The sequence below is a fragment of the Equus caballus genome, chromosome 26 (genome assembly GCF_041296265.1).
Source record: "Equus caballus isolate H_3958 breed thoroughbred chromosome 26, TB-T2T, whole genome shotgun sequence".
Taxonomy (NCBI): Eukaryota; Metazoa; Chordata; class Mammalia; order Perissodactyla; family Equidae; genus Equus; species Equus caballus.
In genome coordinates this window covers 42,989,592-43,008,588 of record NC_091709.1, presented here as the reverse complement: position 1 = coordinate 43,008,588, position 18,997 = coordinate 42,989,592, and the positions used below count along the sequence as shown (strand labels likewise).

Here is an 18,997-nt window from a genome sequence, read left to right as displayed (position 1 = left end):
TGGTAGAGCCATTAAAACAGGAGAGTAAAGTGTGGAACTAATCTTTAATATCAGTGATTTATTAATATAAGTTTTTATTCTCTCTATGTCCTCGTGTTGAGAAATCAACATATGCATCAATTTACTGCTGAATTACCTCTCCAAACATACAGTGATGTTGTTCACATTTGTAGGATTGACAGTTGTGGACAAGGTTGGTTATGGCTCTTTGGTAAACTCACTGATCTGATGGGAACACCCTCTAAAATCGTCAAAGTAGTGACATACCCTCCTAGGAAGTGTTCCGGTAAATGTTAAAAACTCGCTGTTGAGAGTGGAAGGCTGGGAAAAAACCCTGATTTCTAGCATTTGCCAATTTCGGTGGTGTAAATCCTCCCACCATTTCCGGTTTCAAGTTAATTAGGTCACGTCACTGGACAGCAGAGCTGGGTTTCCCGCGCATCATCAGCTGTCCCTGGCCGGTGGCGGTGGCTCCGCTGCACCACCTGTCTTCCTGCTGCAAGAAAGTAGGTCAGATGCGGCTCCCTTGTACCATAAGTGTGCAGAATACTGGACGTTAAGGTGCTGTTAGATGATACGCTGGTGTATGAAGGAAATTTATAAACCGTTGTGTAACGAACTAAACCACACCCTCCGTAATGGCAATGTCATGGAGGAAGCACACAGCCCACATCCTTGAACAAAGCTCTCCTGGTCTGGATTTCCTTTGCTCGTGACAACAGGGTTGGCCCACAGCCTCTCCTTGCTACCCATCCCTCTTCAATTACCCCATCCATTTGTTATGCTTCAGAAATCCTTGCAGAAGGCACCGCTCTGCTGACGTGTTGTCATCTCTCAGCACCCATGACTGTGACAAGTGAAAAGGTCATGCCTTCAAACATTTGCATTGCAAAGAGGCATGATAAAGAGCCATTTTTTAAGAATCCTTTTGACCATTCCTTTAAAGGGGTGAAAATACTTGGGTGGGATAGGAGAACACGGGCTTGTCAGAGTATTTCTGACTAAATACAGAATTTATTAACCAGAAATAAAATACCCATTTTGGTGGGGCGCTCTTCCAAAGGAGAAATATGGGTCAGAACAAGCATTTTTTGTAGAGTAAGAAGGGCAAACTGCAAACCAGAGGTCCATGGTTCAGTCGCGGCATTTCTTGACTCAATGTAGAATGCAATAATGCTTTTCATTACTAAGAAAAGGAAAGGTCAGAAAACAAGCAAGTCCTCAAAGCAAAGATGCATTTTCTTGGAGAGCAATAAGGTGTTCTTCTGGTTGGTTGTTTTAAAGTGATAGGAAATTGCATTCCAGGGGAACACCAGCCTTCACGATGCATTTGCTCCCTGCATAGCAGCACAGAAACCTCTGTTTCGGAATTGGTTCACTCTCATTGGAATATAAAGAATTGAGAGTGACAAATACCCTGGAATTGGGTAGTGATCACAGTTGCCACGTCCTCACAGGAAACCTGTGTTTTTTCATGCAGTGCAATATTACAATTTTTTTATTTTTTGCAAGTACTGCAATGAGGAATCCTCTCCATAGCCTTTAGACACCCATACCACTCTGGGACGTTAGCATGGACTGATTTCCAGAGCACAGCTTTGGGACCAGAGTTTCTCTGTTCTCTGCTCAGCACAGCGGGTTCCAAGAATCGACTCCTTTCTGGAGGGACCAGGGGGCCACGTTTCAAAGCTCAATTGTATGCTGGTTTCACAGTTTCTGTTTCATGTTTCCCAGTTTTGAAAGGAAGAATGAGAAGTAAATGTTTTGTTCTTCTTGGGCCTACAACAGACTTGTTCACAGTTTTGCAATTTAGGTCACTTTGGTGGCTTTGGGATCTTTAATTATCATGACTTAGCCCTCAGTCCTTATGAGAAAAAAGTCTTGGTTAGTGGATATGAGCCCAAACCAAAGATGTCTTTAGTAAAGAAGCCTCATGAGGAAGATGTGCCCGAAGGCCTGAGCAGACCACAGCCCCCAGATCAAAGCCCACATTCATTCCTCATCTGAAGACCCCACCTCCCCTAGGACACAAAGAAATCTCTGCCATCAGAAAATGGAGACACCATCAATGTATGCTCATATAGCACTGACTCCGTGCTGTGAGCTGGTTCCTTTTATCCTCTCAATAATCACTATCTCCACTTGACAAGGACAAAACTAAGGCACAGAGTGGCTGAGTTCCTATCTAGGATCACACAGCAAGCCAGTGGCACAACTAAGGGGGCAAACACATGTTACAGAGGCTGATGACATCCTAACCCATAACACGCAACTCATGGGGGTTGTTTTAGAAGCTATCTGTGTTGTACATGACATCCTTCTCTGCAGAGCCATGCAATAGGAATTGTTTTTCAATGTAGAACATATTCCATATGTTCCCAAAGAGTCTAGACCTATGATTAAGTCAACTCAAAACAATTCTCAGTCTCCTATTATAGAAAAATCCAAAATAATAATGGATAAACACAATTATTTATTTCTCTCTCATGTAGACCTTTTCTGGAGTGAAGCAAGCCAGGTTTGGGATGATAGCTTCAGAGTGTCATGAGAGACCTAGGCTCACATCGTCAAAGTCACCACATGGTCAAAGACGGCTGCTGGTGCTCCGGCTATCAGGTCCTGATTTCAGGCTGACACAGGAGGAAATAGAGGAAGCCTAAAGGGATTCCAACCAGCTGAGCATACCTCCCAAAAGTCTTAGATATATCATTGCCTTGAGCTCAGTCATATGGTAACAGCTAGCTATAAGAAAGGCTCATAAATACATTTTTTTCAAGTATTTTTTTTATAATGTTAAAAGCTGGAGAAAGAAAAGAAAAGTTATTGAGCATGCCTAAATACATGCTGATAGCTAATACCCCACTACTGAAGACGTTCCACCAACAGCAGTGCCACTGCTTGCAGCGCCAGTATTCAACTGGTGTCTCTGATCCTTTCTCCAAATCCCTCACAGGAAAATGGTGCTGCCACCTCCTGGCTGGTATATTGTTCAAAAGAAGACATTCAGGGACACTTGCAGAGAGATGTTGCATTTGTCCAGCATCATCATGAGTCAAATGTCCACAGAACCGACATCTCCTACCCTCTTGGACCCTTGAAATATTTTTATTAGTCACATCAGAAAAAAGTCTTTTTAAGTATTTTAAATAGTTCTATGTCCTATTAAACAGACCACACCAAGTATTAACATACTCTCAAGGGCTGAGGATCATGATTTGAAAACCCATGATGGTGACATTCTAGAGTACTCTGAAATACTCAGGGGAGACTAAGTGAGTGTGGGTGTAGACATGTGGCTGCAGGGTGAGGAGAGGAGGGACATCGTGTTTGCTGGACCCAAGTGGTCCCACAGCACCATGGTCTCGAGCTTCGTGCCTGCTCGGTGTGGTTCAGCTCTCCTCTCTCATATCAGTTCTTTCACCGTTTCACTTTTGTTGATGGCCCAGCTCTGGCTGACTGCCACTCTCTCCAAGGGTGGATTCTAATCTGCTGTGGGCAGGAAAGAAATTTAACCACACTCATCTGTCCTGCTTGAAAACATCAATAGACTCTAAGAGAGCATCTGGGGCTGTCTCCAACTGCTAAAATGTTTGCATTTTGTACAGATATTTTAGGGCTATTCCGGGGTTCTTAGACACAATTTACAATTGCTTCATTTTTCTCATAAATATATTCCCTATGGTTGAGATTTACTGAAATGATGCAAGTATAAAAAATAATTCTTACTCTATGTTTAAAGGAAAATTGATGAGGAAACATGTCAGAAGAACCTCACGGATTGGCCTGGCCTCTCCTCATAACTGCGATCAGGAAAGTGGTCCCCAGGGCTGTAATGAGTGTGCATCCCAGTGCACTGAGCATGCTGGCTCATACACAGGGCTGATACACAGAGTAGGTGTGCCCCACTGTCCTGGGCACAGGGGTCCGATGCTCCTGTCTGTTCCCCCTTGGTAAAGATGCCAGCATCCCTTTCAGCTCTCCATCCACACTTGATGTCCAGGTTCCCCACCCTCTGTTCAAAGGGGCCCAGTAGCATCCAGAACTCTTTGATGGCAGATGGTGCAAAGTTGAAGGCAGGAATATCCGTGACTGAGGAGAGATTTGAGGAGGAGTGGTCCATTCTGCTTCCTGCTCCTCCTGGGGTTTCACCCTGGCCTCCTCTGCTGTGAGGACTGCCTTGGAGCAGGACGCCATGTTTCTCTTCGGCCTCTGTCAGTGGAGTATGTATCCAGCCTCCTCTCTGGGCAGGGGGCTCTTGGGTGGTGACTGTCTGGACCAACTAATGGGGCCATTGAACTCCCAGGGCCTTAGGCCCTTCCCTTGGTGAGTTGGGGAACTGGGGTGGGTTGGAAAAGTCTCCATCTGTTGTCCCAGGCTCACAGCTCAGTGGACCTTTCTCATGCTGCTGCTGCACAGGCTGCCACAGGAAGCCTTCTGCCTTCATGATCTCAGAGGAGTGGTTCCAGTCCCTGTGCTTGCTTAATTCTCCAAGGCGGCACATGTCAACCTCTCCTGGAATCTCCCTCACCACCCCCAGCTCCTCTGCAGTGGCAGCACCGTGGTGGGCTCAGGGTTTCCACAGCCAGTAAGCATCAAGCTGACATGGAAGATGCCCACTCACCTTCCTCAGCTTTACTTTACCCATCACGTGATTGAAGAGAAACATCCCTCTCCCCTTCCCATGAACCCTGAATCTTAACACCTCTTCTCCCTCTTCTGTGCTTAATCTTCTTACGTAGAGATTGCAAAAAGGGTGGAGCTACTTGGGAAGACAGTGTGGCAGTTTCTCAAGATTTTAAACAGAATTTCCACGTGACCCAGTACTTCCTCTCCCAGGAATCGACCTGGGCAAAATAAAAACATAGGTCCACACGACAACATGTACACAAATGTTTATAGCAGCATTATTCGTAAGAACTAAAAAGTGGAAACAACTCAAATGTGCACCAACTGGTAAGTGAATAGGCAAAATTTGGTTTATCCGTGCAGTGGAATATTATTCAGCAACAAAAAGGAGCAAAGTGCTGATAGACACTATAATATGGATGAACCGTGAAAACATGCTCAGTGAAAAAGATCCAGAAAGCTAGACACAAAAGAATACTCACTGTGTCACTCATTCATAGGAAATGTCCAGAAAAGGTAAATCTATAGGAACAGAATGTCAATCAGTGGCTGCCTAGGACTGGGGGTGGGAAAGGACTATAAATGGGCAGGAGGAATCTTTTTGGGGTAACGTAAATACTTGAAAATTTGATGTGGTGATAACATACAACTCTATATACTTGTATTGGGTTGTAATAGCATGTGTGTGTATGTGTGTTGGGTAATGTAAATTTACTGTATTGCCCCCCAAAACTTCACGTCCACTTGGAACTTCAGAATATGACCGTCTGTGAAATTAGCGTCTTTGCAGATATAGTTAAGATGAAGTCATACTGCATAGGGTGGGTCCTAAATCCAGTGACTGGTGTCCTTATAAGAAACCCATCTGAAGACACAAAGAGACACTCAGGAAAGAACACAGTGTGAAGATGGGGGCAGAGATTGGAGTGACATGGCCACAAGCCAAGAAACACCAAGGGCCACCGGAAGCTGGGAGAGGAGAGGAAAGATTCTTGCCTACAGCTTTCAGAGGGAACGTGGCCCTGCCACCACCTTGGTTTTGGACTGGATTCAACTGTAAGAGAATAAATTTCCATTATTGTAAGCCAGCTGGCTTGTGGTACTTTGTTACAGCTACCCTAGGAAACTAATGCAATATTAAAATTCATTTAACTGTACACTTAAAACAGGTGAATTTTATGGTATGTAAATTACACCTCAATAAAACTGTTAATAAAAATTTGAAATTTTTCTTAACTAGACTACAAAAAGGGAGGGGTTGAGATGAAAGGCTGTGGACTGTATAGCTATTTTGCTGCTTTTCAGATATGCTGGAGGAGAAACCTCACCACAGCCGTAGGCAGCTTTCTTTAACATGTGGGACTCATAGTTTTTCTTTTCCTCAGTTACCAGTTTGCCCACTCCACATCTTGTTGTCTCTGCCACAGGTCTGCTGACAGTAGAGAAACTTCAAAGCATGGGTTCTTCCATGGGTGTTCAGGCTACAGAAATGGTAGATCTTTGTCTTGTTGTCTCAAACCAATCTAGTAGGTCATGGGGGAAGACATGATCCATTATATGCCAGTCTTAGAAGAAAGCACAGTGTTTCTATGGTAAAGTGCCCAGGGAGCATTGGAGGGCTTCTGAGGTGGGCAATAAAGAACATAATTGTGAGTTGACCTTAAAAATGAGGGAGGGTGAGGGCCAGTCCCGGTGGCTTAGTGGTTAAGTTCATGCACTTCACTACGGCAGTCCAGATTCTACTCCTGGGCACAGACCTACACCACTTGTCAGGGGTCATGCTGTGGTGGCAGCCCACATACAAAATAGAGAAAGATTGGCAACAGATGTTAGCTCAGGGCAAATATTCCTCAGAAAAAAAGAAAAATGAGGGCGACTCTTTCTTCCTGTGATTGGGAAAATGAGATAAAAAGCAGGTGAAAATGTAAATTTGTCTTGGTGGTTTTGCAAATCTTCCTGATCCTTTTTGATAATATCTTGTTCCTTTCTCATGCTTTTCAAAAATACTTAAACATTTTGTGTATAATTCTTTTAGAGTGTATATATGGCAATTCTAGCATCTGAAGTCCTTGGGGGATGACTCTCAAATATGGTGAATTATGGTGAATTATTGGTGACTCTCAATTATGGTGGATTGTTTTCTCATGTCTTTGATATTTTTTATTGTAAGCTCATGTTCAGCAAGTGTTTATCTGGGAGAATTCCAGTGGCCTGGATGGAGAGGACACCCTCCTAGAATGTGCTTGTGTTTGCTTTTGCTGAGTTTCTCAGGCCTATCACCAGACTAGGATCACCATCCTATTAATCCTTTAGCATGAATTCCAGACCTATGTAGAGTCAGAGCAGTTACAGATTCTCAGGGGAGGAGACACTTTGTTCTTCATTCATAACACAAGCCAAGGCGGTTTGCATCTCCCTTCACCATCATGGATTTTTATTTTTATTTTTACTTTGGTTATATACTTGCTCTGAAGATAGAGCCCTTTGAGGAGCCTGGCTTTGGCAGTCTCACCTTTGACTCCCTACCTCTCAAGTGGTTAAAGCATCAGCAGCAGCATCCCTCTGGCCTTTCAACATCCACTTTTGTTTCTGGCTCCTGGGATTTCTCTCACTTTCTCATGAGCTTAGTATCCATTTAAAAAGATGCTTATTTTATGCTATCCAGCATTTCTAGGTGGTTCAGGGATTGGGAGTAGGGTCTTATGTCACCCAGCATATTGCCAAGAATGGAAGTCTATAGATTAATTTTGATGCAGGGGAGAGGGAACTTGAGAAGTTTCACAAATAATGGTTTCTGTTTTCTTAGTGAATTGGGGGTGAGATTCCCGGCTGTAAGTTATGGGAGAAGGGTAACTCTGAGGTCTCCAAGTAACTACAAAAGTTTGTAACAACCATGGGAGGTAGGGATGTCTAGAAGTAATTTCAAGGATTGGTCAGCGGCAACTGGTCAGGGTTCCATCTATGTTGATGAATAAGGGTTCATAGTTCTACAGCTGAAAGTAATAGTTAGAAACGTAGATGATTGCAGAAGGAGGAGCATGATTCTGAGTGGAAACCTCCTTTCCAGTCTAATCAGCAAGTAAAATCATCTTCCTACGGGTTCTAGGGGACGTGGGCCATGCTCCATGGCCCACGTCTGCTCTCCACGGGAATGGAAGAGTAACAGCCTCTGAATATGAAACCTTCTGCTTAAGGCTCATTGAGTCACGTTTCATTTTTCTGCCACTCTCCCTCTGTTTTGTTCACGATTCTTGCTCAGCAGTTTCATAAATAAGGTTTATTTCAAAGGAACGTCTCTTTAAGCGTGATTTAGCTGAATGTCGCAGTGGGGAAAATCAGGAACCTGCTTTGATAAATAAGTTGTGTCCCCCTTGGGTTTTCAGTTCCTGCGATGATTACATCCTACCCAAACACGACCCTGGCCACTCAGGGTCAAAAGAAGGAAATGAGTTGCACGGCCCATGGGGAGAAACCCATCATAGTCCGCTGGGAGAAAGAGGACCGGATCATTAACCCCGAAATGGCCCGTTATCTTGTGTCCACCAAGGAAGTGGGAGAGGAGGTGATTTCGACTCTGCAGGTAAAAGCGGGACAAACATGACAGATGGACTCCAACTTCGTTGGCAGAATAAGCCTGTCCTCTCCCATACGTGGGTGCACGTGGGTGATAAACCCCAAATAATCTTCTGGAACTTATGTATGAAGCACCATTTCTCTCCCCCTTCATACAGCGAGATTACTAAGTAGCCTGCAAAAATAGTGCTTTAGCGTAAGTGTTATTAAGAGTAAAATTATTATGAACACAGCAGGGAACCCAACTGGAATAAAAACTATAAGAAATAGAGTCTTTTAATGACAGTTAATCCTGGAGAAGTGACAGCCTACGCTGTGCGCATGTTTTCACTTCCGTAAAAAGAAAAATTGGTCAGGCCTTGGGACAAAATACATTTTAATGAAAAATATTTTACTTCTTGAGAAAATTCCCATACAAAAAAAATTCTGCTCTTTATCTAGGATCACAAAAACTAGAATAAGGATTATAGTCTCCCATAATTTTTAGCACTATTGGTAGTGAGTGAGTGATGCTTTTAGTGTGGGGGATAAATGATGCTGCAGCACAGGCATGAAAAAAGAAAAGCCCTGTGTTTGAAACACTGGTATTGATTCACTCACAGGGTCCAATGCTGGAATTCTTCTTGAGCAGACTCTAATGAGGGTCCTGTGAGACCAAGCCTTTACTGCAGTATTATAGATCTGTTTCTTTAGGCGGGCTTGCTTTGGATGCTTTGAAAATCTACTATGAGGGAAAAAAAAAGGATACGTGGAGGATATATCAACCTGACCGTGAAATCCCACATAAATTGCACATCCAACTTAACGAGCTGGCAGCTACAATGATAATGTACATTGCACCTGTCCGTCTGCACATTTACAGTTGCCCTGAGATAATTTGCTTCCAGAATTGTGTGTGTGTTTGCGAGTGTGTATGTGTGTAGACACTGGGGGTGGGAGGAGGGTGAAAGAATGGAGAGATTTTTACAGGCAAAAACCCTTTTAGTGGTTCTCTTGCTCCATGCTGTGGGATAAGATGGATTTCTTTCTGCTTTACACATAGATTTTGCCAACTGTTAGAGAAGATTCTGGCTTCTTCTCCTGTCATGCGATCAATTCGTATGGGGAGGATCGTGGAATAATTCAGCTCACGGTGCAAGGTAGGAAGGAGGCAGCAAAGCGGGAAAAACAGGGCTTTTTTAGGACAGCAGGTGTCTGCCCAGGCTTGGGCATCTGTGTGGGCATCTCTAGCTCACTTTGCCGCATAACACTTCCTAATTCTTGGAAAATTTTGAATATGTACAATGCTCGTGCTAAAGCAGTATTTTTCAGTGCCTGAGATTATTTCAAGGTGCAGCCCCAAAAGACAGGGAACAAAGTCCTTCCGGGTCTGGGTCACAACCTTAGGAATCTTGATACTAGATGATCCAAATTAAAAGGGAAGTTTAACGTTTGGGGCCAAGATATTGAGTGACATTAAAATCCATCCAGGTTTGGCCAAGCTCTGCAAGTGCTATGAAAATGGGCAGTTTTGGAAAAGCGGCATTTTTCCTTCCTAAAACGTGACGAGGAAAAAAATGTCTGCGAGTAAAAAGCCGCTGCCGATGCCGAGGGCTGACACAGCTTGTGTGAGCCACGCTCAGCACTTCCACTGGCTTCTCATGTCCCAGCCGCGTTTGAACTAATGCCGGGTTTTCTGTTGATTGCACAGAGCCCCCAGACCCTCCCGAAATTGAGATCAAAGATGTGAAAGCTCGCACGATTACCCTCAGGTGGACGATGGGCTTTGATGGGAACAGCCCCATCACGGGCTACGATATCGAATGCAAAAATAAATCAGGTAAGGCCTTTATTTCCTCCAGCCTCATCTCCACTTCAAAGAGTCCTTTTATTTTTCTCCTTCCTTATTCATTTACCTGTAAGAGTAAACCTGGACCCGCAGACACTCAGAGGGGGCTCTCTTTCCTAGTTCCTTTCTTCTCTGGCACGACGTCCACCCACGCTTCCTCAGGTGGAGTGGCGTTTTGTGTCGAGATGCACTTCATCGGTTCCTTTCTCCGAGCCAGCCGACCTCAGTCTTGCTTCCTGAGGGCCAATTTGGCATTCTTGCCCCCAATCAGCATGTGGGCGACAGCGGACAGGACCCGGCCACTGTCATTATTTTCCCTCCCTCTCCTGCTTCTCTTTACTTCCCTTGGGTCGCATCCCTGAGCCTCAGCTGTGTTCAGTGTCTGTAGGGTGGGCTGTGCGGTGGGGTTTTGTGCTGAGAAAAGAGAGCTGCTCCTTGCTGAGACAGGGCGCTGACGGCAAGGACCACTCAGGACCGCATCCCGGAGCCCTCCTGCATGTCCTCTGGGCCAGCTCGGCCAGCTCGGCCGGGAGCCCGTGAATAAAACCGACCCAGCTGCCAGGATAGAACAGTTGTGTTTATTTATTCTCTAACATACTGTCTTAAAGTGACAATGCAAACACCCTTTTGAGCTTGATGCTCCACCAGGCGGAGGGTCAGATACCATGGATGTGGCTTCTGGCCAGGACTTTTACCACATCTTGTAAAACAGACAAGGAATTAGAGCGCCATCTGCATGTGAAGGTTAAAATGATTCCCAGAGGCCACACAAATGGCCTTAGTTTTCACTTTCTGGGCACCGTGCGTTACTTGAGATTACACTGTTGTTACCGATTCAGTATCTTTTGAGCTGATGCCGTAGGAAAACATTGAGGCAGCCTGAGAGGCAGGTCAGGAGTGAGGAAAGGTGTCAGTGAGAACAGGGAAGGGACAGAACGAGAAAATGGTGTGAGGTGGGACTATGAAGGAGCTGTAAGGAACTGCTAAGGAGAGCGATACGTGAAGATTAAAAAGAAACTGCACCAAACCAAGAAGAGTGGTTTTAGAAAGGGTATTTGAGACTTGGGCTAAGCAGCTGGATCAGAAATGCACATAGAAAAGATGCAATGGCTCAGCTCATTCGCCCAGAGTCCCAACTAGAGACCTGGAAGTGAGGTGATGCACACACAGGGCCCACGGGAGCCTCTTGAGAGGAGCATGGTGGCTGCCAGTCATACTGTTCCCAGGCAGTGTGACAGAGCCAGCACAGGCTGAGCGCAGGGAGAGGGCGAAGTGACCAGGTGAATGAGCTGAGGATAGTGCTGTCCCAAACAGGGATCTTCCAGCAACTATGACAGCGGGGCTTCCCCGGGGCCAAAGGGAAGAGAAGAGGCCTTGTCCTTGGTCAAAGACGTAAGATCAGGATGGAGCCAAAGAACAAGAAGTTCTGAGATGCAGGTCTTTAGAGAAAGGAAATGCTTCTTAGGTGAGGCAGGCACGTTCCAGCACAGAACAGCCTGGAAACTGATGGTGGCAATGAGAACTCGGGAGAAACGCGGCATAGGAACAATCGACAGAGTCCCCAGAGGGAGGGACAGGCCCTGCCAGTTTCTCTGGCTGAGCCCTAACCACAAGACCACAGGATCTTGATGCTGGTGCCCAGGTAACCCCTCAGGGGAACAGCTCAGTGCCTCCCTGTAATCAGGGGTATCGGTCATTTCCAGGTGCTGGTGATGATCCAGACATTCCACAAGGGTGTTGGGGTCCAGCCTGTCCTGGCTCTGCTGCTGGCCCTGTCTCTTACCAGCTGAACACTTCGCTGGTTGCCTCCCCTAGCCATTCTCCTCTGTAAAATGGGATACCACAGCATCTCCCTGTGACAAGGGTCCCTCAAAGGCCACAGACTGCCCCCTCTGGCCAGAAGGCCCTCCCTTCCCTGGACCACACTGTTGCTATGGTTACTCACGCCTTCTCCTTAGACTCTTCTTGTTACTTCCACAGGGACGCATCCCTGGTCCATACGTGAGGCAAGGCCTCTCTCTCATGTGCTCCTACACAACCATCTCCTTTCTTTCCTGGTGGCTGCGATCGCATCCTTATCTCTGTGATTATTTTGTTGCATTTTGTTTTGTTTTTCAACTTTATCAAGATTTTCTTTTATAAAGCATCTGGATTTTGAGCCAAGTTAGAAAATCTGTTCCCTACACTCGGCTATAAAATAATTCACCCCATTTTCTTCTAGTCCTTGTATGGCTTCTTCCTCTTTCTTTTCAAAATTTAGCTCTCTAATCCACTTGGAGTTCATTTTTGTGTTTGCTGAGAGATATGGACCTAGTTTTATCTTTTTCAAAGTGGGTATCCAGTAGCCCCAACATCCTTTATTAAGATGTCCACCTGTGCCCAGTGATTTGAGAAGCCACCTCTATCATAAACTGCCTTTCCATATGGACTTCAGTCTCTTTCTGGATTTTTTATTCTATTTTATCGAGTAATCTTTCTATTAATGCACCAGTGCTGCTCTGTTCTAATCACAGAGGCTTTATATTTTACTATCTGGTATTGCTAGTTCCCTCTTGTCACTTTTACTTTTTAATGTTTCCTTAGTTTTACAAACTTTAGGGTCAACATGTCTAGCTCCATAAAAACATTTTTCTTATTTTCACTGAGACAGCATTAAATTTGTTATTAGCTTAGGGAGAACGGACCTTTCTGTGATGTTGCTGTGAGTTGAATTCTGTCCACCAAAAAGCTATGTTGAAGTTCCAGCCCCTGGAACCACAGAAAGTGACCTCATTTGGGAATTTGGGGAATAGAGTCATGGCAGCTATGATTATTGATCAACATGTCACCCCACCAGACTGGAAGCTTCTTGGGGGTCCCTGTGCCCACAGGTCTAGTTCTGGCCAGTCCATTTCTCCAGCACCCAGCTCAGCACCTAACATGTGTGGGCACTCAACAGATATTTGTTGAATTCTTTCTAAGAATGGAATGCATTTAAAACCCTTGACCCACTGGCTGGCACATAAGAAACACCTAATAAGTGGCAGCTTTTAGTGTCACTCAAGCATGCATGGAAATGCTTATATATCAAAGGCCTCTAAAACCACAGGTGTTTGTGAAACTATTGTCCCCTTTTCAGAATCCTCAGTATCTCCCAACTTGCCCGTAAGTTTTCCAAAGGCGGGAACTCTGACGTTGTGTGTCCCTGGATCCCCAGTGCCTAGCACAGTGCCGCCATGTAGAGTCATCAATAAATATTCAATTTAGTAACTTTAAATTACATTTGTTGCATTTAATTTACATGAAATCAGATAAAGCAGTCTGTCCAAACTCTAGCTGTGCATCAGAGTGACCCGGGGAACGAAGCTTTTGAAAAGTACAGGTTTCTGGGCACCATTCTTCAGGGATTCAGTAGGTCTTAAAGTGCAGTTGTCAAAAAGCTCCAGGGTGTTTGGAAGGGGCTCACAGATTTGGGGACTGCAGAAGTCACATTTGTAAAATGCCTTGCAAGGTACTGAGTGAACAGATGCTACTCCACAAGCATGAGTTCTCTTTGCTGGTTTTTCTCTGCCTGCTGCCTCAACTTCCACCACAATCCCATTGTCTGGGCTACTGAACTCTCTTCTCTGGGATGCTGAACGCCATGGACTGCACCAGGCAGATTCCTTTTCCCTCTGACTTCCAATTGGGTCTGCCCAATGCAGGCATAGAGAATCATTCAGACAAGGATCCTGGCAGAGTCTGCACTCTCTGTGAGCGGCTTCAGTTGGGGGCCCCTCTTCTGAGATTCCAGTCCTGTCTGGACTCCAGCAACACTGTCCTTTCCCTTTGGCCCTCCTGGCCCTGAGAGGGAGCAGCTCCCCACTCTTGCTAGAGCCTCAGCATCTCCTGTAAATTCCTTTAGCCCAGCCCATGCTTTGGTAAATCATCCCATTGTAAACAATCTTCCAGTGTGACACATAAACCCTCCTTGGAGCTGCATTTGCCCTCTGCATCCAGAAACCACCATGCACTTCCTCCACTGGGCAAAGAGACCTGTCATTAAGCCCCAAAACAATTTCATTCCTCTCCCTTCCTCTTCAAGTCCTCACCCACACACACCCCATTCATGCTTGCCTCCTTCAGCTCTTGGATTTCCAAGCATGCGTTTCTGGTTGTGACTTACTCTTCAGAAGTTTCTTTATTTTGTCCATGGTATGTTCTTCCTGGTTATGTTTGTATTTCAATTTGCAGTCTCGTCCTCCCAAGCATCAGGATCTCTCTGTGATTGTTTTTAACACCCGGCGTTGTATTCTCCAGCACACTTTGTTAATAATTCATGACCTGCCTGTTTGCACGCGTCTGAGATCAGAAGCAGCGCTTTTACTCCCTTTCTCGACTCTTTTCTCCTGGGTAGTCACCTCCCCGTATTTATTCCGCCTTTGATGCCATCTCATTTCCCAGAATGCGTTTGGGGATTTAACTAGACTCTCTTCTCCTTCTCCATTCAGTTATTTTTAAATCCTTCAGGATAACACATTCTCTCTCATCTTCTTGACCTTTAGCTAAAAATCCGTCGTGTGTTGTTTTGAACCTTATTCGAATAGTCATCCTCATCGACATCATCTTTTTCTTTCAATGTATAATCATTGCAAGGGAGAAGCTGAAAACACAGCCCCTTCTCCAAGGACCTTACGCTTCTTGCGCAAGACTCCCGCCTTGGTTACTCCCCTGCAGGTTATTCATATGACTCGACTGGCGGGAGAAAGAAGTGGCCAGTAGACATTACTTTGCCTTTTCAGGCTTTCAGCTACCTCCCAGACACATCCTCAGTGAAGATGGCTATGTCTTCATGACCTTGTCAGTTCTGGAAACATCCACACTGCTCTGGGCAGAGCCATCAACACTGCTAGTGTCTGCTTCCTCCTGGGGCTAGTTAGCGACTTTCTCTGCATCTTACAATGCCTGAGCTTCCTCTCTACTGTCCTAAACATCTTCTCCAGAAGGCCTGGCTTTCTCTTCATGGGACAAGGCTCATATTTATGTGTTATTCCATTGGTATTATATTCCCTCCCCTCATTTGTCCTCCACTGAACCACATTCGTCTTCTCTGCCACAGTTTGATTTTTTTTGCAGCATCTTCTCTTTCTATGTCCTGTTCTTCCACCTGCAATCTTCTTGACTCAAAGGGTACTTTTTCTTTTAGCTGGAATATTCGTTGTCAGTTTCTATTATTCTCCATTCCCTGATAAGTTAGCGCATTCAAAGGCAATCTCAGAGCCACATATTTTTTCTACAATCCAGCAAATCTCTTGCATTTACGGTTACTTTGGAGCAGAGCAGCCCTCTAAACTTCCATAGTCATCATCAATATGGAAAGGGCAGTGGGGCCATTCCCGGGACTCAAAGGTCTGCATATTTTCCATTTATTTATTCATCTATGAAACATGCACTTATTATTTGTTATAATGCTATGTGCCCATCACTGTGCGAGCACTGGGGATACAGCGCTGAACGTGGCAGGCATTGTCTCTGTCCTCATGGGGCTTAGAACCCAGCAGGGAACACAGAATCTCAATGCACTTCTCACAAGTGTGCTGAGAACCATGCGAGGGGACATGGGGAGTGAGGGCCTATGTAAGCATCCTCTGTCCACTGTCCCGGGGGGTCTTTGTTCTTCCACAACCAACACCATTTCCTGACCACCTGCCCCAAATTGGCACCTGCCCAAATTCTTTCTGAAAAAAGAACCATTTACTGACATTCTCATCATTGGTTGAAGCTCTAAAATCAACAGACATAAGTTGTCATATATTCAATGATAACTCTTTATACAAGGCCTGTCCTCTTGTTAAAATTAGCAGTGGTTGAAACGTAATGCCTACGATAAAGGATTTGAGGCTAAATGATTCCAAAAATTAGAACTGAGAAATACATTTAGTAAGCAGTGTTTATGCTGGAGATTGAGATTCGTTTTTATGTATTTCATTTTTACCATTCTCTTTTTGGAGAAGAAAGGATCTGACGTGGTCTAAGGTTTTGCTGGTTTTCAAATATCCTTTAGAACCAGAGGTTGTTTTTTTTTTTTTCTTTTGAGTGGAGAAGTGTCCAGACCATAATTCCTTTTATTATCTTGTACAATGAGTGCCTAGATGTGGCCGTTTTCCATTTCCCTGGCATGAGCTATCGCCACTTGCAGCTTCCGTGATCTCCACTGGGAGACCTGTGGTGTCCCCTCAGATGCTCCTCCCAGAACTCAGCTGCCCGCAGCCTTTGTCCCCCTCGCTCAGCACGGATAGTGTGTGTGATGTCGTGCCCCCTCTGATGGCCACACAGCCAGAACATTGGGAGCATTGCATTGAGAATTCACTTTGAGTTGTAACTTTTCTCTCCTTCCTTCTTCCCTTTTTTTTTTTTTTTTTTGGTTTTTTGTTTTTGATTCCTACTTGTGAACTTTCAAAGACAGAGGGAAAAAACTCACGTCTCTATCTCTTCTTTTTTGAAAAACAAAACCCAAAAGACTCCTGGGATTCTGCTCAGAGAACCAAAGATGTTTCCCCTCAGCTGAACTCGGCCACCATCATTGATATCCACCCTTCCTCCACCTACAGCATCCGCATGTACGCCAAGAACCGGATTGGCAAGAGTGAGCCCAGCAACGAGCTGTCCATCACCGCGGACGAAGCAGGTACGTCTGACTGGGCGGAGGCCCACGCCAGGAGCCCAGAGCTGGCTCAGGGCTCAGATGGTTAATGCAGAATCAGGCCCTTGTCCACGCCTGGTGGGGGCCTGTGATGAGTGCTCTCCGTAGCTCCACGGCCTGTCAAAACCACAGACAGTGCTCTGCTTCCCACTTTGAAGGCACCGCTCTTCAAATAGGACTTAGTTCAAGGTTCTCATATCCAAGCATTAAAAGAAAGACGTAGGAGACTAACACTGGTGAGATTTAAAGAACCCTGCTGTTTTTATAATTCCTTTCTTCGGATGCCTGGAATCCGGGCTGACAGGAGAACCATGAGTGCATGTCTTGGCTGAGACCCTGTGCAGTCCAGGGGTAGGAGGAATGCTTAAGTAAGAAAAAACAAGAACATTGTCTGTGTGAAGAGTCGGGGGGACGGTGGTGCACGTTATTTTACAACCTAGAAATGTCAATGTCTCTATAATAAACTTTATTGTTCTTTTGCCTATTACAAAGTATTTCATACTCCATGTTGAAAATTTAGAAGATAGAGATAAGCATTTCGAAGAAGGCAAAACAGCTTCCATAATCCTACCACCTATGGCTACCTATGAACACACTGACATCCCCTGCTACATCATTCATCACGCGCACACATGCACACGCGTGCAGGTGCACACACATGTACACACATCCTTCAACACTGTGGTCCACTCATCATTACAAGGGGTGACATTAAGCAGTTTGTAGGGGACTGAACAATGAGACAGTGGCAATGACTGCCGAGTGTCAGCCCACCTCCTGACAGGAGAGGAGGAAGCAAGCTGCCTTTGGGCTTCTCTGGGGAAGGAGAGGTAAAAACCCAAGGCCTGGCTGATCTCTTGGGGGGAGAAGAGTGTCTAGCCCCAAACCTAGTTTTTCTTTTCCTGCCTGAAATCAGAGCTAATCAGCTACAAGCTGCTACAACGATGAAGTTAGAAGCTTAGTCTCAGATCCCTAGTTTTCCGTCACCAAAGTTAAGGCGATGACCCCCAAATGAGTAAGAGTTCATGGGAGGGTCATTTCATCTTTCAATTGGGGGATTAGATTATTCTTGACTTCCATCCCACCACCTCCTTCTCTGTTGCCCTCATTAATGACCTTCCAAATAGTCATTACTCCTCTACCCTCATGTACATCTCTTAAATACTTTCCTACAACTTATAATGGCACCTTTTACCATTTAATTAACAAATCTCATATTGTTAGGCTTGTTGATTATTTTCAATTTTCCATTATTATAAACACCACTGTGATGAACATCCTTGTGGTATATCTCGTGCGATTTCCACGATTATTTTCTTAGGTTAAATTCCAAGAAGCAGGATTGTGGGATCAAAGCAAATGCCAAAATGTAACTCTTTTGATATGCATTATCAATATTCTCCCCAAGGAAATGGGTTAAAATTTACGTTTAAATGGGTTAAAATTCTTCCTGAACTGAGGGTGAGTTCTCATTTCTCCACACTGGACACGTCAGTTCTTGAAAATTGTTTTCATGGGTGGGTGTTAGGGTAGCTTTATGCTTCTGTGTCTGAGGGGAGGCATCTCTAATACTTGGATACTCTGCATGGTTTCTGACCACAGAATGGATGTGATGATGCTCTTCTCCTCCTTACCACAAACACATTGGATAATCGAAAAGAAAAATTCCAAGCTCTGAAAGCCCTTTACATTGCTCACAAATAAGTGGGAAATGACTGTTAATGTGCTCTTGCAAAAGTGGAATCTTATTTCAATACTTATTTTAGCAACCCACTAACTTCCTGGCATTTCATTATGCTGGATATTTAGGGAGAATCAGCTGCCCCCAAAGTGTAATCTTTCTGTGCTCAACTTTCTCCTTCCTGTTAACTCCTTTTCTGACTCTGCCCCATCTCGACAACTTTCTCCAGGTAGCTATATCTTTCCGGTGGTGCATTTTGCAGCTGCTTTCCTGATGCCCATTATGAATGCTGCCGTGGTTGCCTTTTATTTCATTTCCTCTGTGACCTCCGCTGCAGCTGCAGTTGCCATGGCAGCGTTTCTCTCCCCAGCCAGGAGGCCAGGTGATCAGCCACTCCCGGTCACCAGTCACGGGTCTGCAGTACAGCTTCCTGGCATCTCTGCAGACAGATGGATGCAGAAGCCACCTTCTGGGCTCCCGGGGATGGCCTTCTGGATTTTACCCCAGTGCTGGCTGCTGGCAGCCCAGCACAGCCTCTCTCATTTTCTGTTCAGACAAACTAAGAGAAAATGCTAGAAAAGAAACAAGGTGGAGCAAAGTAAAGCTCCAAGACCAAATCTGTGCTTGT

The 18,997-nt window shown here is 45.0% G+C and overlaps 1 protein-coding gene across 7 annotated transcripts in view; it reads left to right on the top strand.

The window, feature by feature from the left end:
* DSCAM (DS cell adhesion molecule) overlaps nucleotides 1–18,997 on the top strand; it is a 690,516-nt gene that overhangs the window by 542,628 nt on the left and 128,891 nt on the right. For 6 of the 7 annotated variants that reach the window (XR_011433076.1, XM_023630201.2, XM_070252706.1 and 3 more), the window contains 4 exons: nucleotides 8,010–8,206; nucleotides 9,242–9,338; nucleotides 9,890–10,018; nucleotides 16,506–16,673. Coding sequence is in view for 5 of the 7 variants with exons in the window: in XM_023630201.2 (XP_023485969.2) it covers nucleotides 8,010–8,206; nucleotides 9,242–9,338; nucleotides 9,890–10,018; nucleotides 16,506–16,673 (591 nt within the window). In the remaining 2 variants the exon portion in view is untranslated. The remainder of the gene's footprint in view (nucleotides 1–8,009; nucleotides 8,207–9,241; nucleotides 9,339–9,889; nucleotides 10,019–16,505; nucleotides 16,674–18,997) is intronic. The other variant, XR_011433077.1, reaches the window with a different exon arrangement.